This window comes from Centruroides vittatus, unplaced genomic scaffold (genome assembly GCF_030686945.1).
Source record: "Centruroides vittatus isolate TY-2023 unplaced genomic scaffold, ASM3068694v2 contig_971, whole genome shotgun sequence".
NCBI lineage: Eukaryota > Metazoa > Arthropoda > Arachnida > Scorpiones > Buthidae > Centruroides > Centruroides vittatus.
In genome coordinates this window covers 1,063,156-1,086,947 of record NW_027122644.1, presented here as the reverse complement: position 1 = coordinate 1,086,947, position 23,792 = coordinate 1,063,156, and the positions used below count along the sequence as shown (strand labels likewise).

Genomic DNA, 23,792 nt, shown 5'->3' with positions numbered 1-23,792 from the left:
AGATGACAAATAAGGACACATGGCATGCATGGCACAATCGATGCATTCATCTGTTTCATTCGCTAGGCAAGGGTTTGATTGAACGAGATGAAAAATTCAAAAATCTTTAAAAAAAATTCCTAGATTAAATTCAGAAGTAAAAATGTATTATTCTAAATTTTTATTAACATTCTTCGTAAAAAAATTTATATTCACTGCCGAAAATTTGAAAAACTTTGTCAGTTTTTCTAAGACAAATTTACAAATTTTTGAAAAAAAATTAGAAAAAATAATGGTGTTAACGTAAAATTATAATTTAAAAAATTAATTTATGATGATAAATTATTTAAATTTCAGTATAAAAGAAATTGTATAACATTTATTTTATTACGTAAAGAATAATTAATCATTTATTATTAAAAGATTTTGTCAAGGGGAAAAAAATCTTTAAACTTACTTTTATCAACAAAAAAATAATAATTAAAAACTTTTTTGTTAATAACTCATAAATATCTAATTTCTGTACACATCTCTCGCTAAATATTATTGAAAAACTAAAATTATTTATATCAAGAAATACTTAACTTTATATATAAAATAAACCTCGAGTAATGTAGGTCATAATACTGAATATAGATTATGTTTAAAAGTAACTAAAGGTAAAACTTGGAGCGGAATCTAATTATTTTCATGCTTTAAACTTTTATAAAAGTTTGAATTAAAATTAGTAAACTACAATTTAAAGATAATCCCATTCCGTATTAATTGAGTTTGTGTTAATTCTTGAATGAAAAGAAAATTTAAATGCATTAACTAATAAGATTTTGTGAGTGAAAAGATAAACAATTACTATAATAAGCCGCTTGTAAAAAAGTCGAAAAATATCTTAAAATTAGATTTTACGTGAAATATATTCGATAAAATGATTAAAAATTATCAAAATTTTTTTTATTTATTGTAAAATGGAAAGCTCTTTGAATACAAAGTTAGAATCAGATAAAATCCCAAAAAACTGGGGATTTTAACATGTTAAAATCCCCAGTTTTTTGGGATTAAAAATTAGTTTGCAAAGTAGCCAGACTATTTCTAGTTAATGTGAAAATCGATTTTACATTATTACATAAGTATATAGGTTATACATGCATAATATTTAAGTTATCAACATCGAAGGTAGCGCTGGTAGAATGTATGACTATGTACTGTACACGGTATAAGCAGAACAATTTGATGTTAGGTATATAAGAGATTCTGAATCTCTTATACACTATGATATACATTAATATATCTTATGTCAAAAAAAATATGTTTACGTAATATTGTATACTATGTCATAAACCAAAGTAAGCTCCTATAATTGACCACACTTCCACTAATAATCCACACTCTTGTAGCGTTAACGAGCTATGGTCTTCATCCGGAGCTAACTATCTAGTTCTGCTTCATAATACAATCATAAACAAAAATGATAAATAAAAGTTCTATAAAATTCGATTAAAAGCGAATTAGCATATTCTAAATAAACTTATTTATTAATTCAATTTAAAAACTAATGACATTCAATTTACATAATTGACATGATCTGTTTGGCAATAATAATAGATCTGTTAATTAAGTAGGCATTAATTTAGAATTTTTTAATTAAAAAATAATTCCGATTTTTTCCTTTTCTTTTATATTCATTTGCTAAAAATAAATTAGAAGATAAACGTAGGAAAGTTATCAAATTTTTGGTTAATATCTTTGAAAAAAGCCCTATCTGATTTAATGGAATCACATCAATAGTTTTTAAAATGTTTCATAATTTTACTTTTATTCAATAAAATGTAAAGGTTTGATGAAATATGGAAACGTAACACATGGAAATCTGCCAAGGAGAATGTCTCCCGGGAGGCCTTTCTATAATAAACTGATCCTTGTTTACGTGTTAGATTTCAGTGTAAAATGTAAAGGTTTATATATGATATTTCGAAAAACAGCTTGCTTTTTAATCTGCAGAAATCTGAACTACAAAAAAGATCAGGATAAAAATTTAATATTTGAAAATCCGTGTAGATGTCCCATCAAATAATTTTAATTCGATTTTCCGATATTATTATTGGATTTAATTGATGGAATTAAGGCAAGGAAACACTCGGGCGATCTGCCAAGAGGGATGCTTCCCGGGACGACTTTTTTTTTAGGAAACTCTTTTCTATTTATGTGTTAGAAACGAGAAAACTCGAAAAACTCCACATGGACAGCCGGCGAATCCACGACCAATTCAGTGATTTTATCTACTCGTCACTTGTAGATAATATTATTATTATTTGTTATGGAAATTTTATGTAATGCAAACTATAGATTTTTCTAAGAATTAAAAATTAATTACCGTAAATTATTAATTGGGCTGCAATTTTAACGATTGTAGACCTATAAACTTCCACTGTCTCCTTGTTGTCTGTCTGCCCTTCCTTAAACTCGAGAATGGTGTTAGACAGATGCAAGTCAAGACCAGACATGAAAGATTAAGGGCAGGAGGCCCCGATTAACTATATAGGAATTTTCGGTACAGGTGGTGGAAAACATTTCAGCATCTGTACCGGAAGTTCGTATATAGTTACCGGTGTTTCCGGCTCCTAAATTTTCTATATTTGGTCTCGAGTATTTATCTGTATAACTCAGTTTTCGAGATTAAGGAAAGGCAGACAGACAGTGGGAATTTATAGATTTGTAATTTTAAAATTCCAGCCAACAAACGATTTTAATATTTCAATTGTTTTACGTATAATTATGCAAGCAATTTATACCTGTTTAAAAAGAATTTTCTAAACTATAATGTTTATTTTATAATGATAGTTTAGTTTAGCATATTCATGAATTGTTTAAGAAATCGAGTTTACAAATTAATTTAAATTATAACTCACTAAAAGCGTACAGTATGTGATAGAATTATTTACATATTCTGTAGATTCTGTGTAAGATCTGATAAATCTTGCAGAATCTGAGAAATATTTAACGATAAAATTTTGAAAAGGTAATAAATTCAGTTTACTTTAGCAAGTTAGATCAACAATATTAGGAATGTTAAAATTCTTCTGTAAATAAAATTGTAAGGTTAGCTTCATCGCCATTTTTCTCCTCTGAAGATAATAATTTACAAATTGAGATTTAAAGATTTGCTTTTCAATCAAAATCTTCGTTTTGCTTATTAAATATCGATTTTTGTATTTAAATATATAATATTTTAATATAAACTGATTTATATGTTATTAAAATATATTCAATTCATGAAAAATTGAATGTAAATTTTTCTAAATAATTTCGATATTTTTCTAAATGCAAATGGTATATTTAAACTATAAATTTTGAAACAGTAATCTCGATTAAAAATATAAATAATTCATAATATATTATACAATTATATCTCCATTAAAATATTCAATTAGCATTAAAATCTATTTAAAAACGTTTATATTCATCTCAATGTAGAGATCTGAAATGAGCTTCTATCTTATTAGAAAGAAATCAAAGAAATGTCTATATTTTTAAAGCAATTTTATTAACATTTACATACATATTTCATTTCGGTTAACTTAAAAACTAAAGATAAAATTGATTCCAATGAAAGTTGTCATTGGAATATAAAAGGTCTACATCCAGACGCATTCATATGATTGGAGAATTTAGCATATTATCGGAAAAGGTTTGGGTTTCACTACCATCCATTAAATAATGCATTTTTATATTTAGAACGTACGGACAGAAAATTCCATCTGTAGACTTAGAAATAGATAGATTAACAATGGAATATTTGAACAAATGAGAAATATTACTAGTAAAATATTTTATCTGTCTCCAATTTCAATTTTTAAATGACTACTTTTATATTTTTGATATTTAAATTTTTTTTTAGAAATACTATTTATAGTGTTATAGTATAGATTTAAAACTGTCCAACATTTTAAATAGCATATTCAGCAGTTCACTTGTCCTGAAGAGTAGAATAGAAACTTTTAACAATACTCTTACTCTCGATATGAGTCATCTTAATGATGTCAAATCGATCTCTAAGGTAATTTTCGAGTCGTGTGTCGAGTTTACAACGGTTCTAAAGTAATTTCGAGTTGTTCAAAAAATAAATAAAAACTTTTTATTGTGAAAATGCTTAAGAAAGCTGGAATGTTTTTATTTGAAAAATTGCAAACATTGAAGCTATGTAAATCTTAGAAAATGGAATTTAACAATTAAAAGTGAAATCTAACTAATTAGGTATAATAATTTTTAAAAATGTCATTAAAACTACTGCATTTCAAGCATAAAAATGTAGAAATTTTGTAAAATCTATTTGTATAATGTCTTTTCGAATCGTTATGGAAGTAATATTGCAATACGAACTCTATAACGATTTCATACCATTCGCTTTATTTATCATTATTTAAACTTTCTATTTCAGCTAAAACAGTAATGTAATAGATAGTTACATTAAATTACTTTGTAATAAGTAATTTAATATACTTTTTAATTATATTTGGTTAATAAAAAATAATAATTCTAATCCCCAATCCGTTAACTTTCTGCTGAAAATTATACAATATTTTCTTAATGTTTACTTTTAATTTAAAGTCATAGAAACCTTTCAGATAATGTAAAAAATATTCAGGAATTTTGGTTATTTATGAAACTGGCTAATTTCATACATTATATTCAAAGTATCTACGTAATTTCATTTATATACGCTGAACATAATCTGCCTTATATAAAAGTTTTATTACTATTATTTTATAAGCTTTATAACTAAATTATGCATCGTCAAAATCTCATAATTTTCTACAGTTTTGTGTCTGTATAAAAGAATTTAGTCTATTAATACTAATTCATAATAGTCTTATAAATTAATAATTTGAACTTTATCTTATTATAATATTATATAAATGTTGTTAATAAACTTACAATGATTTTTAAAAAAAATGCTTGTTTTAATTGTGTTGGCATCGTGATATCAATCATACAATAAAATCGATTTGTAAACGTTTTTCTAAAGTGGGATTAACGACAAATGTTAGGTTAAATATTTTGTGTCAAGAGCAGAAATGTTTTATTTTTGTGACATGAAATTTATGTTTAATTTATTGCAATGGTTTTCAATTCGTTCACTCTCAATGACTTCGCATTCTAACTCGATATACGCACTTAAAATGTAGCTTTCATACTTGAAGGAATAAAAGCCATGTAATGATGCATACTTCAACCGTAAAGTAGTCAACGATTTGTGACAAAATTACAAATAGGAATTTGGAAACAGTTTTTTGTTACCGCTTAGCTTTTAAAAGAGATGACGTGTAGTTGGAAAAAAATGTTTTTCTTTTATTATTAGGGATAAACAGATTATAAGAATTCATTTTACGTAGGAGTATTTGTGTATAATAAGCCATAGTAACAATACTCCACAATAATTCTGTACGTTACTTGTTATTATATTAGAGAGTTTAAACTGAGAATACTTCATAATTTATAAAATAATCTTAAAATAGATGCGATAACTCTATTCTGTCATACATAAACATCTTGAACTATAATTACATTAAATGTAAATTTTTACTGGTGAAGAAAGCAAAAGCATATTTTTAAGTATGCATTTGAAATTACTATATATTAGCAATAATTAATCGTGTATCTAAACAAAATGATTTCTGTATTATATTCTGAAATGTTCGCATTTTTGATCTTTAAGGAGTTAATTAATTTTCAAGCTTATTTAGTATCTGTTATCAGAACATAAATAGGAGTAACTTTATGATATAGGAGAAAATCAGCAACGAAAGAATGCAAAATTATTTTTTCTACATTTAATATAATTTTTTTTACGTCTGAAACGTTTTTGTAGGTTTATTGAATGATTTTTATGTTGTAGTAAATTATTTAGTCGGATTTTCCTATCCTCTAAGCATATTAATATCGGTTTTAGAAGATAAGTCACGTTAAAAGACTGAACTTAAAAGATAATGCAACTCTCTAAACGGTTAATCTGATCACATTTACTTATCGAAAATGGTCAATCAGATGATTTTTATTCTAAATATAGATTCCCTAAGTCAATCTTCTGACTTCCTTCAAAATTATTACATTATCGTTAATACGGATTACTGAATACTATATGCTGTAAGCTATTAATAATAAATTATATTATGATATGGAATGGTTCACTTAATTTTCTTCTTACGTTATACTGAAGTATATATTATATAATTAAATAACGTTTCGAGTTTTTTTTAACACAAAAGCTATCCTTTTTATCAGTGGGCTAAAATTTGAAAAAAATGTATACCTAACAATCCCCACTGTGAACGAAGTTAGATAAATGAAAGTTCCGATTAATTATACGTGAACGTCTAATGTAAACCAGAAGTCATGTTATTTCAATTCAAAAATTTTCCACTGAAAGGAGTTAGATAGATGACCGGCACGACTCCATTGCTAAAGGAAAAGTATGATGTACAGGGGCAAGACACTACCGTACTAATTTGAGGTGAAAAGCGTATATTTTAAATTAAATAAATTAAAAATAGGATTAAAAATTGCAGCCCGTCATTGCGACAATGTCACAATAAATAATTACTCGTTTAATTATAATATTTGACAAAAAAAATCTTACAAAACTAACTAAAAGCAGGCTATATGTATACTTTGTTTATAAATATCGATTTCATAATTTTCGATTAAAGATGATGATGCTAAATTAATATTTTGTTTCTATCTTTTGTGATCAGTAATTAGGAAATTGAATGAAATATAATATACATTATTGGAGGTTTCAGTGTGACTACTGGTATACAATGTGTTAAACAGTTTTCGTTTTCCACTTTCCATTATTTACTTTATATTTTAAATGTAAAACTATATCCTGAAAACCGGGAATCCAGAAATCCGGACCTGTTCCGGTCCGAAATTAGCCGGAAATTTGATCTGGTACCGTATAATAATATAATCAACAGATTTACACTGGTCTTTTCGTACAAAATAATTTCTCTCAATATCGATAATGTGCTTACTACTATAATTACTTCTTTACATATTGGGCTGCAATTTGAAAAAATTGTAAACCTATATAAATTCCCACTGAGTTCCGTTGTTTGTCCTTCCTTAATCTCGAGAGCGGTGTTAGCCGAGACCAGATATGCCAACCTTAGGGGCAGGAAGCCCGATTATCTACATACAAACCTCCGATGAAAACCGGAAGTCACATTATTTCAAAATGTGGAAAATTTTTGAATTGAAATAATGATGAGCTGCACGACTCTATTGTTAAAGGAAAATTATGCTGTACAGGCGCAAGACACTACAGTACTAATTTGAAGTGGAGAGCATATATTTTAAACTAAATAAATTAAAAACATGATTAAAATTGCACCCGGCATTGTGACAATGTCGCAATAAATAATTGCACGCTATCATATTATACTTATTTACTTATTATTATATTTATTTTATGTACAGTACCTTGAATGTTAAGTAATAAATACATGTAGCGTTTTAAAAAGTAGATTAAAGTACAAATCAAAATAAAACGAGCAATTATTTATTGTGACCTTGTCACAATGCCAAGCGGAAATTTTTAATCATATTTAAAGTAATTTTTAATTTAAATATATGCTCTCCATCTCAAATTAGTACTGTAGTGTCTTGCCCCTTTACATCATACTTTTCCGTCAGCAATGGAGTCTTGTCGGTAATCTATCTAACTCCTTTCAGGGAAAAAATTTTTGAATTCAAATAACGTAACTTTCAGTTTGCATCGAAAGTTTATATATAGTTAATTGGGACCTCCTGCCCCTAATTTTTCCATATCTGGTCTTGGCTAACACAGTTCTCCAGATTAAGGAAGGCCAGACAGACAGACCACAGTGGGAATTTATAGGTCTACAATTTTTTAAATTGCACCCAATGATTCAACTCGAGGAACAAACATAAAGAGAGAAAGAGAAAGGGAAAAATCCCGAATAAAAGAAGAATTTTTGAAATATGTTTTTGTATCAGAAATGATAACAAAGAGATCGAGTGTAAAAGAAAGCTTCATTGAAAAACTAAACTGAAAATTTTCCGTAAATAGGATTTTCGTATTTTCGTTCTCCAATTAAATGTCCGGTTAGGTTTTTATTGTGTAACACAGAGGAATTCGCTGGTAAGAACAATCACTATATAGTTTTAAATTTGTATTATTCGACTGTATTGTTGTGTCTTCGATTTGTTTTATTCGACTATATTGCTGTGTCTTTGATTTGTATTATTATTACTGTGTATCTTTTTGGACTATCATATATTTTTATGAAACAATACTTCACAATTTATTTACTTCATATTCCGAAACAATTTTTGAACTATTGTAAGAACAGACTAGATTATTAAATATTTTTAATAAAAAATATCTAAAGTATATGATTTTTATAGTCTTATGTAATACATTTTGTATATTTGTTTTGTATTAAAATGACAAAAATTCAGTTATTGATAAGAAACGGAATATGTAACGTATAAACTTTTTAAAAAATGTTTACTTATATTTATATAATAATTAATATTTATTGTGAATCCATCCTTAAGTCTGAAAATAATATAAGAGAAAAATTTAAAGTATAGTCTAACTATCATTTACATAATATTTCAATATAATAAAATCTAAAATTTAATTCGAGTTTAACATTACATAGAATTCAGTGTTTTAATTTTGATAGGGACATTATATAAAATTGTTTAAATGAAAGAAACAGATAATGTAGAACGTGACACTTACGTTCGGAATTAAATTAAATCGGTCTGTTCCTTCTAAAATCTGTTGCTCAGCAATTAATATAATCATCTATCTACTTTAAATTTTGTTGAAATATGCTACAGAATTTAGCTTTAAAGTCTGAAGTTTTTTTCAGATTTAATTCTAAATGCAAGTACATAACTGTTTCAATAAACATTAATACATAAATAATGCTGTAAAGTTGATGCGATAATTAAATGTGTAATATGAAATGTAAATTTGATAAAACTAAAAAAAAATCTTTTATATTAATGTGTCATTTCAGGAAATATTGATAAACAATTTAAATAGAAAAATTTATTTTCAAGTAAAAATAAATATGATATGGCCGACGGTATTACATTTAATTGTATAAATATAACGACGTATATAAGAACGTAAACAAGTATTTTTGTTAAAACGTTGCAATTTTATATTTATACAATTAAATGTAATACCGTCGGCCATGTTTTATATTTATTTTTACTTGAAAGTGTATTTTATGTGAAAATGGCAATAGCACCAGAGGACGTTTTTACCATATTTACATTTTATTGAGAAGGCAGTAGCCTCAAAAGAAAGGTCGCCTCCGTGTTTGCGAAATTGTGGACTGTCAACTGGCGAGAACGACGGATGAAGAACGTAAACAAGTATTTTTGTTAAAACGTTGCAATTTTATATTTATACAATTAAATGTAATACCGATTTATATTTATTATTTCATTGTTTACAAATAATTTTCAATATTACTTTCAAAATTCGACCAAAATGTTCAAATTATACTTGAATACAACGAATCGGAAGATGTTAAATTGATTGATCAAATTGATTAATTAACCTGAGGAACCAATACGTTTATGCTACATATCTGGTCGAATTACATCAATTAAGGACGGATCTGATCCGCAATGAGTTCAGACAATATTGATGAGGAATGGAGAACGATGCACCCACCCGTGTCACCTATAATAAATTATACGGTCTGAATCCGGTTCGCATCCACACTCTCTAAGGCTACAGGCTACAGGCTGTAGAAAATATCTTCAAAGTATATTCCGTTAAAAGTATATATTTATTTTATCATAAAAACTCATATTATTTATTTAAATTTATTGAAAAATTTTCTTTAATTTGTGAAATTCGTCTACTCCATTCTGAAAAGTTTTGACTAAATCGCAAGAAATATTTAGCTTTTGAATCGATATAAATTAAGAATTAAACTGTTTAGTCTGATTAAAAATTATATAGAATATTATTTGCAATTATTAATAAAAACAAATTGAAATGATTTTTATTTTAATTTATGTATTTCTCTTTATCGGCGCTACTTTTCCCTTTGCGTGTTCCTATATACATTGATAGTAACCTCACTACTTTGAAGCTACAAAAGGGTAAAATCGCATAAAATTGGGTTTAATTAGAGGGAGAACAAAATATTCTCTAAGGCAGGCTTTTAAAAAACATTCAGTGCACGATATAAAAACATATCGTCTTTTCCAGAGTGAGGTAGTTATTTCATATCGTAAAAGCTAAAAATATGCCATACAAAGAAAAGGAACCTTACCGTTTAGGATACGTTATTATTTAATAATGAGTTATATCGAATGCAAAATTCTTTAATTTATTTCTGTGTCTTTCTATTTTTAAACTCTTCGTTCATTGATGTACATTTTAACAAATTTTCTTCATGATTGCAACGTTGAAAAAAAAAAAAAAAATATTGGAAGAGCCTTAAATACAAAGCCATACCTAATGATTTAAAGTGAAATATTTTACTCCAGACTTATTCATTACCCAAATCCTCAGCGGTTATGTCAATTTTAAGGAATATCTATATTGATTCGTATTGACAGATAATAAAAATCTGCCACTGTAATAACATACGTAGACTTCCAATCTACTGATCGCTTTCTTTTGATTGTACTTTATTTAATAACCAAAAGAATACTCTCATGCAAAGCACCATAAAAGATTTTCATTGGCTTGCTGCTACTAAAGATCTAATTTCAATAAAGTACACTTTTTATGCTTTTAAAAACGTTTGTTAACACCATACAAGTTGTAAAACCACACTTTTATCGTGGTTGACATATTGTTATCGGCTACCTTACAGAGGTTTTTGGCTTATATTGTTCAATTCTCTATACTTTTTCTAATTTTAAATTCTATATTTCTTTGTTACCGTATCCATAAATATGAAGAAAACAAGCTTATTTCATTGTAAACGCTAGATGTAAACAAGTTATTTTTTATGATTAATCTTATTTGCCTAGTAAACTATTGGCATTTTTCCTCCTATTTCTCATTCCTTCTTCACTCTACCTTCAGTATCTAATCCGCTAACAATAATATATAAGAATCCATTTTCTCCTAACTTTTGCGGTACTACAATAGTAATTTACAGCGACAAAAGCAGCTTTTAAATCAAATATTTACAAGACAAACAAATATTGGAAGATTTTTCTAACATTGGAAAGGAAAGGAAAGAAAATAAATTCAAACCGATTTAAATAAAGAATATACAAATACAAAAATCAAAATGTATGTGTTTACTTTTTGTTATATAGTTGAAAGACATGATCATTATAATTCGATAATAAAATATGTTTTAATCTTGAAAATGGGATTCTGTATTGTAGTATGAACGATATAATTCGGTAATTTATAAGCATTTTTTGTTGTTGTTCGTGAACCTTTAACATTTCTAATATTTTAATAATCTAAATAGAGTATAGAAAAAATAATGTATATGTGAAAACACCATAATCTGTATTGTGTAATTCAGATTAAGAATTTAATATTTACAATAAAAAAAGAGAAAGAGAAAAACAAAGCTTTATTAAAATGGCACTTGTTAATGTATTTTAAATAAATTTATAATGGTTTTTTTTTTGTTTTTTAATCAAAATTTACATCAATATATAAATATACAGATTATAAATTAAATTTATTTTTCTTGTAAATTCACGATAATCTTATGTAATTGAAAAGAAAAATGTTTGCAATAAGGATAAACTAATTTAAAATTTAAAGTTTTTATTAAATAATAATTAAAGATGCGTATTCGTTAATAATTAATAAATAACAAACACAAATTTTTAATAGCTGCATTGTAAAGTTATATAAATATTTAACGTAATGTAAATGACTGTAGTGTTTATAAATTATTAAAATCAATTATTAACAGAACAAACAGTTCTATTTTAATAAAATATTTACCCATTTTAAGGCTTAATAACTTATCTATCTTTAGTCGGAAATTTCTGAAATTTTGCATAGTTTGCGTATTAGGGACAGTGTCATATCTTGGATTTTACTCGTTATGAAATTCATCTCTACCCTTAAAATTAGGCTTTTCTTTATTCTATAATAATTAATAATATAAAAAGTTTTTTAAATAAAATCTTATAACAGATGGTGCCACACACTTTTAAGATTTTTGTCGGGAAAGTTTCGCAACTCGTTGCTGGATTTTTAATCATTATAATTATTTATCAAAACTGCATACATTTACAATAAGAAAAACGTTAAAGAAATTAGTTTTTCTACAATTTCTACTGTTTATAACATTTAAATTCGCATATAAATTGCTGTCTTAATAGTGATATAGCTTAGTATTGCTTCGTATTTATTGAAGCATGTTCTAAAAATTAGTTTCTAAATACAATTTTTTGATATGTACGTTCAATTTTTCTGATGCACAAATTTAAAAGATCATATAGAAAATCCTATTTATAAATATTTTATTTTCTTATTACAAATAACAATTTTTATTTGTTAATATTAATTTAGTAAAGTTCTGCATTAAATTATGCAGAACTTTACCAAAAATAACTTGCCTTTAACATGCCTTAAATTACAAGTAATAATAAACAAATAAAATAAAATTTGTATATTATTATTTGTAATTACAAAAATACAAATAAAATGAAATTTCAATAAAATATTTTTGTTGGTCCCTTTAGAGTTAAAGGGAAAAAATGAAAACGTAGAAGAGACGATTAATTATATTGTCAAAAATAAAATATTTCAGATCAATATAATGATTCAATTAAAAGTAATTCTCCTCGCAATATCAAAAAGATTTAACTCCTTTCGTAACTCTATTTAAAGAATAATTATGTTAAAAATATATATGTGTGTATATATATATGATAGGGACTTTTATGATGTAAATAAGCAATAAAAATTTTAATTAGAGTTTGAAAATTATAAAGTCTTAAATTAATTTAAGAACGATTTTGTTAGTACAGAATATAAATCAACAACAGATAATAAGCTGTCCATCTATAAAGAGAAATTTCAGATGTTCTTGACATCTTTAAGAACAAATTTTCTTCGTGCTAATAGGATTTAGTTTTAACTCTAATGGGATTTTAGGAAATTTAATGTTAATTTTCTTTTATAACAACAGTCATTTATAACAACGGAAATAAATGCAAACGATTTGCTAAATTTCAATTTTTTACACATAATATCATTTTGCACAAATATATATATATATATAAGTCTTTTATAAAGCATAAATATTTAAATAACAGATTTAAAATTCTAAAAGACTTATTATATAAATTAAAATCCTGCAATAATTCATAAAATAAACCCAAATAATTTTTACAGGATTATATTAAAGTAAGGAAACTTAATACAAGCATTAATAAATATATACTTAAAATTAATGTAAATTCTATCTTTAATTACTTTAATTTTTCCTATTAATTAATTTATTAAATACATTGAAATATAATAGATATTATCTTAATTTTTATAATCATATTATATTAATGATCTTATATAAAATAATATAATTAATTAAATGAATTCTATCCCACGCAATTGTATTATTTTGTAATTGTTTCACTTAAAAATAAATTATTTTAATTACTTTAGCACAATGCATCATACCTTTTATAGAATTGCATTATACAGAGTACATGGAAAAGAGCATTTTTAAATAGCATCAATTTATTTAAATACAGAAGTGGAACTAATTCGTCGTAACAGTTTAATGATTTAATAGCAAATAAAGTTCATATTAACAAATTACATTGCGATATATATTCAGTAATATAAACATAGAAACACATCATCATAAAGATCACTTGTGAATTCACGCATAATTAATTCCAAAATTTGCATTTATTCGTAGGTACAAGTGTGATAAGCATGTGTTAAACGTGTGTATTAAGTATTTAGAATTTATAATTAACTTATAATTATCAGATGTAACATTAACTATGAATGGGAAATACATGACAGCAAGGATAACATATGAGAAAAGTTTGGTTAGTAGGAGTAATGAACTGTTAGATATTACAGACTACGTGAGAATGAAATTTCGATGACAGTCTTACTTAGCGATAAATGAAATAAACCTAAATGTTTCTGAAAGATAATAATATTCTTAAAGCTTAATAAAATAACACTATAAGCTTTCAATATTTGGCTATAAATCTTTTTTGTATGTCTATATGTGTATAGGAATTTTAGTGCTCTTCTTTCGCTTGTACGGCTGTGTTGTGAACCATTTATTGATATTATACTTATATTTATGGAACAAAATAGGGGAAAAAATAATAATTTTTGATATTTTTCAAAAAATATGTTGGCAATAGCTTTCATTTTGGATAGATTCACTCTGTGACTAACCAAAATTCTAAAAATTAAATAATCTTGTGTTTAAAGTTCGAACTCAACATAATACATCAACTATAGAAAAACAGTTACGATAGTTTATAATAGAACTAATTTTTCTAAAAAGTAATGATAAATGATATGACTAAAATTTGAAGAAGTGAAATAATCAAATAGTTTTATAATACACTTTTAATATTTACAAGATTCGAAATTTATTTCTGTCTGTAGACAATAAGCGAAATTTGAATAGGTAGGACGAGTAGTGAGACTTAAAAGGGAAATAATTCTAAATTTTGATGAATTATTCAAATCTTATAAATAAGAATTGATAGAAAACTGTATTAAATAATTAGTTAAGTGGTTTTTTTCCCCATCCTTCAAATATTTCCTGGTTATAATAATAAGAAAATTTGAGTCATGGCGGTGACATTCCTCCAGGGAACAAGTGCTACGGCATACAAATATATCGATCAAGAATTAAGAAAAACAAATAGTAAGATAAAATAAAGATGACGATGAAAAATAATAAAATCTGCAAAATGAAATTAGAAAATACCAATTAAATCAATTGTTTACCAAATACTTAAACTATTTTTTCTCCTTTTTAATTAAAAAGACTAAATAGAAATACTTTTAAGTAGTAAAGTTTAATTAATTTTAAAAAATTCTTTTAAAATTAATTAATAGCGCCCTTTTTTGCACCGATTTTTTTAAAAATTTCTTTTCAATTTTTATAACAAAAATATCTTTATTACTTGAACATTTACAATATATTTCAAGTTTAGAAGTCAATTTAAACAAGATTATAATTTATTTAAAAAGAAGCTAGAGTAAATTTTGGTAAATAAAGCTAGTATATTTGCTGCTCATATCTATGGTACGTACACGATCTATAGGAATGAATAAATAACCTATCTGCTTTGTGAATTATAAAGAATATTATCTATTAAATGTTATTCACTTATATACCTTTTATATAAATATTTTCAATGCAAGTGGAGGTAAACGAATTTATTTTTATGATTATTTTTAATTTATAAAGTTTTAAAGTTGACGAATGTTTTAATGTAAAAGTTTAATATTATATTTTCAGAATTCACGAAAATGCTCTCGAAATAATCTAAATTTTAAAAGAAATCGATTAAACAATACAATAATAAACATGAGTGTCTGCTTATTAAATGATATAAACGAAACTGCTGCATCAAACGATAGTTGTTTATTCATTATTAAACCAAACGTTACCAAGAACATTTTGAGAGCACCCGAAGATGCAATCTTTTTCGCTCATCCGGAAGAGATGCTGATACCATGGGTGATAAATGAGTATTTCTTTCCCATTATAGTCACTTACATTATCACATTTGTAATAGGCGTAACAGGAAATGTTATTGTTATTGTGGTATTGCTTCGTAATCGCGCAGCCAGTAATGCAACAAGCATTTTCTTGGTTAGTTTAGCTGTCGCTGACCTTCTTCTTTTGGTTATCTGTGCACCACTAGATGTAGCTCATTATTTCGTCATTTCTTGGGATACACAAGGCACTATCTGCAAATTAACTGCTTACGCTGAAACTCTTTCTGCATTTGCATCAGTTTTTAATTTATCTGCAGTTACTCTAGAGAGGTAAGTTTATAATTTTTTTAAATATATTTTATTGCCCTCATATAAGCTTTTAGAACATTTCTAATAGATAAAAGGAAAATTAAATTTATCTTTATTAGTTCGAGCGAACTGATCTTGACAGAAACATTTGTTAATGTCATAAAGCTACACAGACCGATGATTAATATCAGAATAATTTATCCTTTAGTAAATAAGGCGAATAAACATGTTATTTTATGGTTCATAAACTTCAATACGTGAAATATGATAACAACTTTCTTTTTATTTTTCTCAATATTATAGCATTTATAGAATAAACATACATCAACTGTGGCAGCATAGAGCATTACAATTATTTTACTATATTGTTAAATATTATTTACATGTTAAGAAAAAATTATTTTATATAACTTAAGTTAAACTTAAATTTAAAAAAAATTTGCCGTTAATGCATGATATAAATTTCTCTTTTATGAACAAATAACGTTGGAAAATCTCATTCTAAATATAAAAAGAAGGAATTCGATAGTATAAAATTGTTGAAAATTAATAAAATATTTAAATATATTATTACATATAGAATGACATGAATTATGTGAAAGCTAATTGACCAAGTAATTATTAAATTAAACAGGCTTTCGCTTTCTCAACAATCACTTAATCGTGTTGCTTTTACACAATTAAATTTAATCGTAATCAATGATATAATCAATTTGGCTATTTCTAGTATTCGAAGACTCCTTTTCCAGTATAAACTTAATTTAATTTAATTGATTTTACAGTCATAACAATTTTAAAATATTTTATTAAATTTTACACAGATTTGTGGTTATCGTATTCCCTATAAGATCTCGTTCCCTGTGCACAGTTAGCAATTGCAAGAAGTTAATGGTGGGAGTTTGGATATTATCACTTTTATTAGCGGCACCGATGGTTGCTGTCAATGTAAGTATCTTTACATGTAAACATAAGTGTTATCTGGAATGTTATAAGCCATAATTGTTCTCTCTATTCATAAAAATTTCTAGTTAATAACATTGAGAAATATGTGCGACGTATAAATTATTCATAAATGCTTTTCTGTATATTTCCTTTGGGATTTATGTACTCGGTCTAGCAGTCAAAGAGTCTAGTAATAGTGTAATAACCTTCTTCACGCCTACTGCAAGAGTTATTGACCTTATCGTGATGGCATACACGAAGATAAATTTTTGGATTCTATCTTTATTATTAACCCAGAAAAATTCGAGAAAATATTTTATTTATTACGGATGTTAGCTATAAAGCAATCGTATTTGTAATGCAGTAAATTCTAAATTGTTTTATAGGACCTAGATATTTTTCAAAACATGTTATTCAAATAATTTTTTCTAATATAATTTAATCCATTCGTCCCTTTTTAATTTCAGTGAGATTCTCTTAATATATTTTCAGTTATTTTTTAGTGTTTTTTTCCTGTCTCTCTCTTTCTCTTTGTCTGCTTTGTGAATTATAAAGAATATTATCTATTAAATGTTATTCACTTATATACCTTTTATACAAGTACAAACTGACAATACGTCTCTATGACACATTGTATAATTTTCTAAATATTGTAAAAAATATTAAACTACTTTACATTTAAAGCAGATAATTTTCGAACATGCTTACACGCTGTCTTTCTTCATTATATGTAATTTTATTATATCAAATTATAACTTCCTAAAGATTATAACTTGATCAAATTAAATTGTAAAGAATAAACTAATTAATGTCCACTTACATTAAGCAATGATATAAAACTCTAACAAATTTTAAAATTCCAAAGCATGGAATTGAATCAATTAACATTTACAAAAGATTTTTTTCCTAAATTCTGTCTTTACTTATGTACTAATATTTAAATATAATGTAAAATGCATATGCACTTAAATAAATTTTAAGTTAAATTTATTAATCTGAAAGAGAGAAAATGTACAAAATTTGTTATAATTTTTATAATTTTCAATTTGAATTTAGATTTATTACCATCAGTAATTTATATTATAATGTGATTGAGATAAAACTTGGCCATTTAAGTGCTTGGCGATCAATAACAATAAGAGTTTAAACCGTCCACGTTCTTCATGCACGTTATTGTAGTACATCAATTCCACTTTCATTCTGAATATTGTAAATTTTTGTGTGGTTTCTTAGTATATAGAAAAGCAGTATGGCCTGATTTTCTACCGGCATGCAATAAATTTAAACCGGCCATGTTTAAATTTATAACGAAAAGAATTTATTAACTGTTTCGTGTAATTTACTGAGGCCCGTTAAATGAAGCGGTTGCAAGGACCTATAGTAGTATAAAGTGCGTACAACGCGTTAACTTATACCTGCATATCATTATATAAAAAAAACTCTTTATTTAGCGATTATTCAAACATTTGCACGATCCGGGAAAGCTTTCTAATCTAATCAATGACAAGATAAATCCTTTTGAAACATAGTAGAAGAAGAATGAAAAAGTATTAAATGGAAATTTATTCATAGTCTTTAAGTACATCATTTCAAAATTAAAACTGTGTAAATCTAATTATTTTTCAGAACATGGAGAAGACGGTTGTTTCTAATTACAGAATCACAGTGACCTTATTCTTGTGTAAGGATTTAAGAGATTGGAGAGGATTTGTTATTGCTGTCTATAGATTTTCAGCCCTTTTCGCCATTCCTTCAGTTCTAATGATTGTTTGTTATAGTTGGGTAATTATTGAATTGTGGATTAGCACCAAAACAATGGATGAGCTGACTAATACTTTTAGGTAATGTTAAACTCATTTTATACTTTAATATTTTAAAATAGTAAAAAAGGCGATTAATTTTACATAAAATATAAACTGATTTAGGGAGTCGTCTAGCCAACAGAGATTTGTCGGTAACAGAAATTCTCAGAGCCCAAATCATGGTAACAAAAAACTCATACTTAGGAGCCATGTTAGTGCAGATATACAAGATGTCAAGAGAGCCAGACAGCAAGTGAGATTAATAAAATTATTTTGTCTTAAAATATTATTTATTTTTATTCAGTTATAGTAGATTTAATATGTGTAAAACTATTTTACAGGTCATAAAGATGTTAATTCTGATTGTTATACTGTTTCTGGTATGTTGGGGACCTCGGCTTATTCTGGATATTATTAAAAAATGCTGTCTAGACGTATATAATCACGGAACATATACTATTCGTTTCATATTTTATTTATTACCCTTCGTACACAGTTGCCTAAATCCCATCGTATATTGTTTCATGTCTACAAAGTTTAGAAAGAAGATGCTACGTTGTTTCCACAGAACATGTAGAAGAACGACAATCTTTTCTTCTTGTTACCCTAATAATAAATTAAATTGCAGACAGCCGAGGTTAAAAAGTGTCACTAGTCGTAACGAAGTTACGCATATTAGTTCTACCTATACTTTTACATCATTGGCATCTTCCATGACTTTCAGTCCCACGGGAGATGTATCTTTAAGGAATCACGATTACGCTACCATAACTCTGTAATCATGTTACACGATTAACTTTATTTCTATTTATTTTCAGTAAAGAAAAAGTTAACTTTTTATATAGAGGATGTATCGTTACTAAATTCAATAAAACTAAGAGATGATAAAGAAGATAAATAATGTATAAAGTTCGATTTTACGATAAAATCTTAAAAAAAAATAGCTGAAAAAATGGAAGTGATCTCAATGATGATTAATTAAAGGAATAAAAAGAGATAAATTATCTTCCAACCACTCTTGCAGTAGAGCCATATAAATTCCGAATTATCATAAAATCTGATAAAATATATTATTCGCACGTAATCTTGTGTATTTGACAAATAACTGTCAATAAATATTTGAATTTCTGACTTAATTTCCATTCTATCATCTCCAAAATTATTGTATTTAATAACAATTCATCCTGTATAAGGTAAATAAGCCAATAAGAATTCTGGCTCTCTAGAAGAAAACTGATCTTGTACAAATTACGATATAAATAATACATAAGTGCCTATTTCTCTTCAAAATGTTATTCAAATAGTTTCCATAAATATGGAGTTTATAATAGTAATAATAATAATAATAATTCATTTTCTAAATGACAATTTTTCTGCGATTTTCCAAATGAAAAAACTTCTAGATATTCAATTTCTAGTCGAATAATTTTTCAAAAATATTTTAACACAAAATGTCATGCTTCGGATGGAAATCGTCTTTTAAAGGACGGATAGATATTACAGATATGAATAAAAACATAATTAAATTCACGATTGTTCCAATATATTTTAAAAATAAATAGGATTTTCAGAGTTTATATTGTTGTTTAATCGAATAGTTGAAGGGTTTTGAAGCGTTAGAAATAAAACAAATGTAAATAGAATGTGAACAATAAAAAAAAGACATTAACCACATTAGAAGATGAATTTCTTGTTATTAAATTATGTATAATGTTTAAGTCTCATTTATTTTGAAAGTGTGCGAAATATGGAAAAACAATTATTTATTTTCTCCTAATAAAAAGAAATTAAATATAATTCTAAATAAAAGTATTAAAATGCCAGTTGGTCCAAATGGTCTGTTAACCATTGTATAGACTAAATTCCTGTTTAATTAAGATAGTTTATTACTTAAACTTTACAAAAGTTGTTTAAAATGACATATTTGCTCAATACACAAATCACATTTTAACTCACAAATTGCTTAATTAATTCAAAAAAACACGGTTAATAGACTTTCAGACTACTTTGTTTTAAAGTTAAAAAATTAAAATCGACGACTCTGAAGTTTCTATTATAAAAACCTTACTTAATAATTAGAATTTAATCGTAGTTAAATTAATAATTATTGTTAAACTTAACTACGGTTGACATATTGCTCATGAATATAACTTATAACAACATTCTAGAGAGCAGAATTCTTTTAATCAGTAAAGTATATTTTTTATTTAATTAACCATTTATAAACTTTTCTTTAAAACTTAATTATTATGAATTGGATGTTATCTACTTTTTTAAATGTTATAAAATTAAATCTCGTGTTTAAATATAATCGAAAATTTGAAAAGTTAAGTTTAAATATGTAAAAAAAAAAAACAATTGTAAGTGTAAAATTTTACATATATAAATGCATATTTTTAAAATCAAAAATCAAATGTGAAAAATTTTAAATATGACATTCTAGTTTATCAATATGAATATACTTTAAACGTGTTAAAAATCTATTTATTGTATATACATACATACATATATATATTTATGCATGTTTATATGTTATATTCAAAATCTATATATTATGGTGCATATTTATTATACTGTATTTATTTTTTAAAAATTAATGTAATTATGTGGTAAACATATCAGAGAATAAATTATGTCAAAATAACTTGTATATATTCTATAATTTATTATTTTTTACAATACATAAATACAGTAAAAACCTATCTAAAACGGGTAACATATTTCGGAACAGCTGTAATTATCCATAAATTTCGGATATATTCATGTAGAATACATTACTGTCATATGATTGAAATTTGTTAAATGCGGAAATGTAAGATAATTACTTAAAGTAATCGTTCAAAACCCAATATCTTTGGAATTTTTTTTGTAATTCCGAAGATATTAGCGTTTTTTTTTTAATATGAAAAACACAAAATTCTGGTCGATACGATCCCGTTTTAGACAGATTTCATTGTATAATAAAAATATAATTTAGTATATATTTTAATTTATTTAAAAATGTTTTAGTTGTGATCATAAACAATAAATTTTTAATTTAAAACATAATAAAATATTCATTAGAAAAGATTTTATTTGCATATCTTTAAATGAATTTAAAGAAAAATTGTTATGAATTATAAACTTTTAGTAATATTTAATATAATTTCTTATTATCTTAGGAAATCCGATTATAAAAACGTGTTCAATTTTTAAAATAACCATTAATATTCTTGTTTTGAATGGATTTTTGTAAAATTCTTCACTCAACAGCATACATTTCTACTATGAATCGCTTTTACTACATAAAAAAATCTGTTTAAAATGTTTTGAGTGTCCTTTCACAATTATTCAAATTAAGAAAAATGGATTTTACATGAATATTCTTTAAAAAAAGAATGCAATTTACAATCTTAAGAAGCTCATATCTTTTGTTATTCACAAGATAATGTATAAAAATAAATAAGAAAGTCTTAAAGTATATAAAAAAATAAAACAAAATTCAATAAATTATTTTAAAAAATAAGATTTATTATATAAAAAATATGTTAAAACGTTTTTAAAATGCAGACAAACGTTAAAAATTCAGAAAATACAAAAAGAAAAAGACAGACATTCGAATAGTTTCGTTAAGCACTGGAAAGGTTTGCTTGTTGTCTGGAACTGGATCTTACTTTTCTTTAACCTTTGAGTTGATCCGCTTTTAGAATTAAAAAGAACAAAAGATGTTTTCATGAAAAGATGCTGTGTAAAGGTTATAAGCTGCTACCATAAATACTGTAGATGAAAACAACAAACGACAGTAACTTTATATCGATTTCTCTTGTATTTGCGGGCTCTTTTTCAATAATATTTGTTTATTGTTTCCTCTTCACTTTTTCCGCCCCTTATTTAAATATAATTTATTTCATTTAATAGACTAGGATCTTTTAAAATTTTAGGACTGCCTAAACTTTCCAAAGATTTTATTGGATTTTGCTTTCGTACATTAATCTACTTTAATTTCTTTTACGTTGATATAAATCCCAAATATTTTGACAGATTTGACTGCTATTTTAAAATTTTACGTGTAATCGTGTAGGAGAATATGTTATACCACATTAAATGCTTTATTTCGTAAGCAAATTTTTCATATTGACACGAATTTAACACGATTTTAAATAGTTTCGAAAAGGGTTCGGAAAATATTAGCATTTCTTTTATATATGAGTCGTATATCATAGCTTGTTTTTATTTACTGCAATAAAACAAACCGATAAGTCTTGAAAACTGTAATTAAATCTACAGATTTTTGGCCTGTATCGTTATACACATGTACATATTCTTTTTATTTAGCATTTCAATAAGAATTTGACGAGTTTTAGGTAAGTTCTGAATAAGATTCTTAATCTAAATTAATTTTTTTAAAAATATTTTAAACGCTTTATCTTAAGAAAAGAAAAGCGTTGTAAGAGTTTTTAAATGCAAAATAATTATATTGTCGAATGTTTCGTAACTTCAGAATATTGAATAACTCTTTATAATTAGCAGAACAATTGGATATTCTTGAATAAAATAAGTAAAAGAGACGTTAATTAGCAAGAAAATAAGAAATTCAAGTTTTAAAAATAAGTTATTTGTGTTTGAAAGGCAACTTTTTGTCGACTTCAGTCAATACAGAGTATTAGTGATAATTTTCTACGTGATTAGTGTAATTTTGTTGAATAGCTAGCTATTCAAGAGTTATTAAGTAAATAAGCATTTTTAATTTCAAGCAAAAGTTTACTAGTATAATTATAATTTATCTGAGTAAATAAATGCTAATTTTAATTAGCGAGATGTGTGAAAAATGTTACTTGTTTATTAAAACTACATACTGTATAGGCCTATATCTTTCGTGTTCGAGTATTTATAATTAAATTTTTAAAATGGCGCTTGGTTTCTATTTGTGATGAAAATGAATAAATGCGCTGGAAGGGGATGAAAGAAACAAGGTTTAGCTGATAAAAGAAGCATTAATTGCATATACAGGTGGAGTTTTAACTCCACTTTATCCTGCATTATCTTTACAAATATGAATTCGATAAGGTTTAAAGAATGTTAAT

At 25.5% G+C, this 23,792-nt stretch overlaps 2 protein-coding genes across 2 annotated transcripts in view; one reads left to right on the top strand and one right to left on the bottom strand.

Moving 5' to 3' along the window:
• LOC136985519 (galanin receptor 2a-like) overlaps nt 1-19,632 on the top strand; it is a 40,829-nt gene extending 21,197 nt beyond the window's left edge. The window contains exons 2-6 of the mRNA XM_067282810.1: nt 15,474-16,006; nt 16,807-16,930; nt 18,554-18,768; nt 18,853-18,982; nt 19,071-19,632. Coding sequence (XP_067138911.1) covers nt 15,474-16,006; nt 16,807-16,930; nt 18,554-18,768; nt 18,853-18,982; nt 19,071-19,508 — 1,440 coding nt within the window. The 3' untranslated portion in view covers nt 19,509-19,632. The remainder of the gene's footprint in view (nt 1-15,473; nt 16,007-16,806; nt 16,931-18,553; nt 18,769-18,852; nt 18,983-19,070) is intronic.
• LOC136985528 (leptin receptor overlapping transcript-like 1) overlaps nt 1-23,792 on the bottom strand; it is a 324,027-nt gene that overhangs the window by 217,122 nt on the left and 83,113 nt on the right. The window lies entirely within an intron of this gene.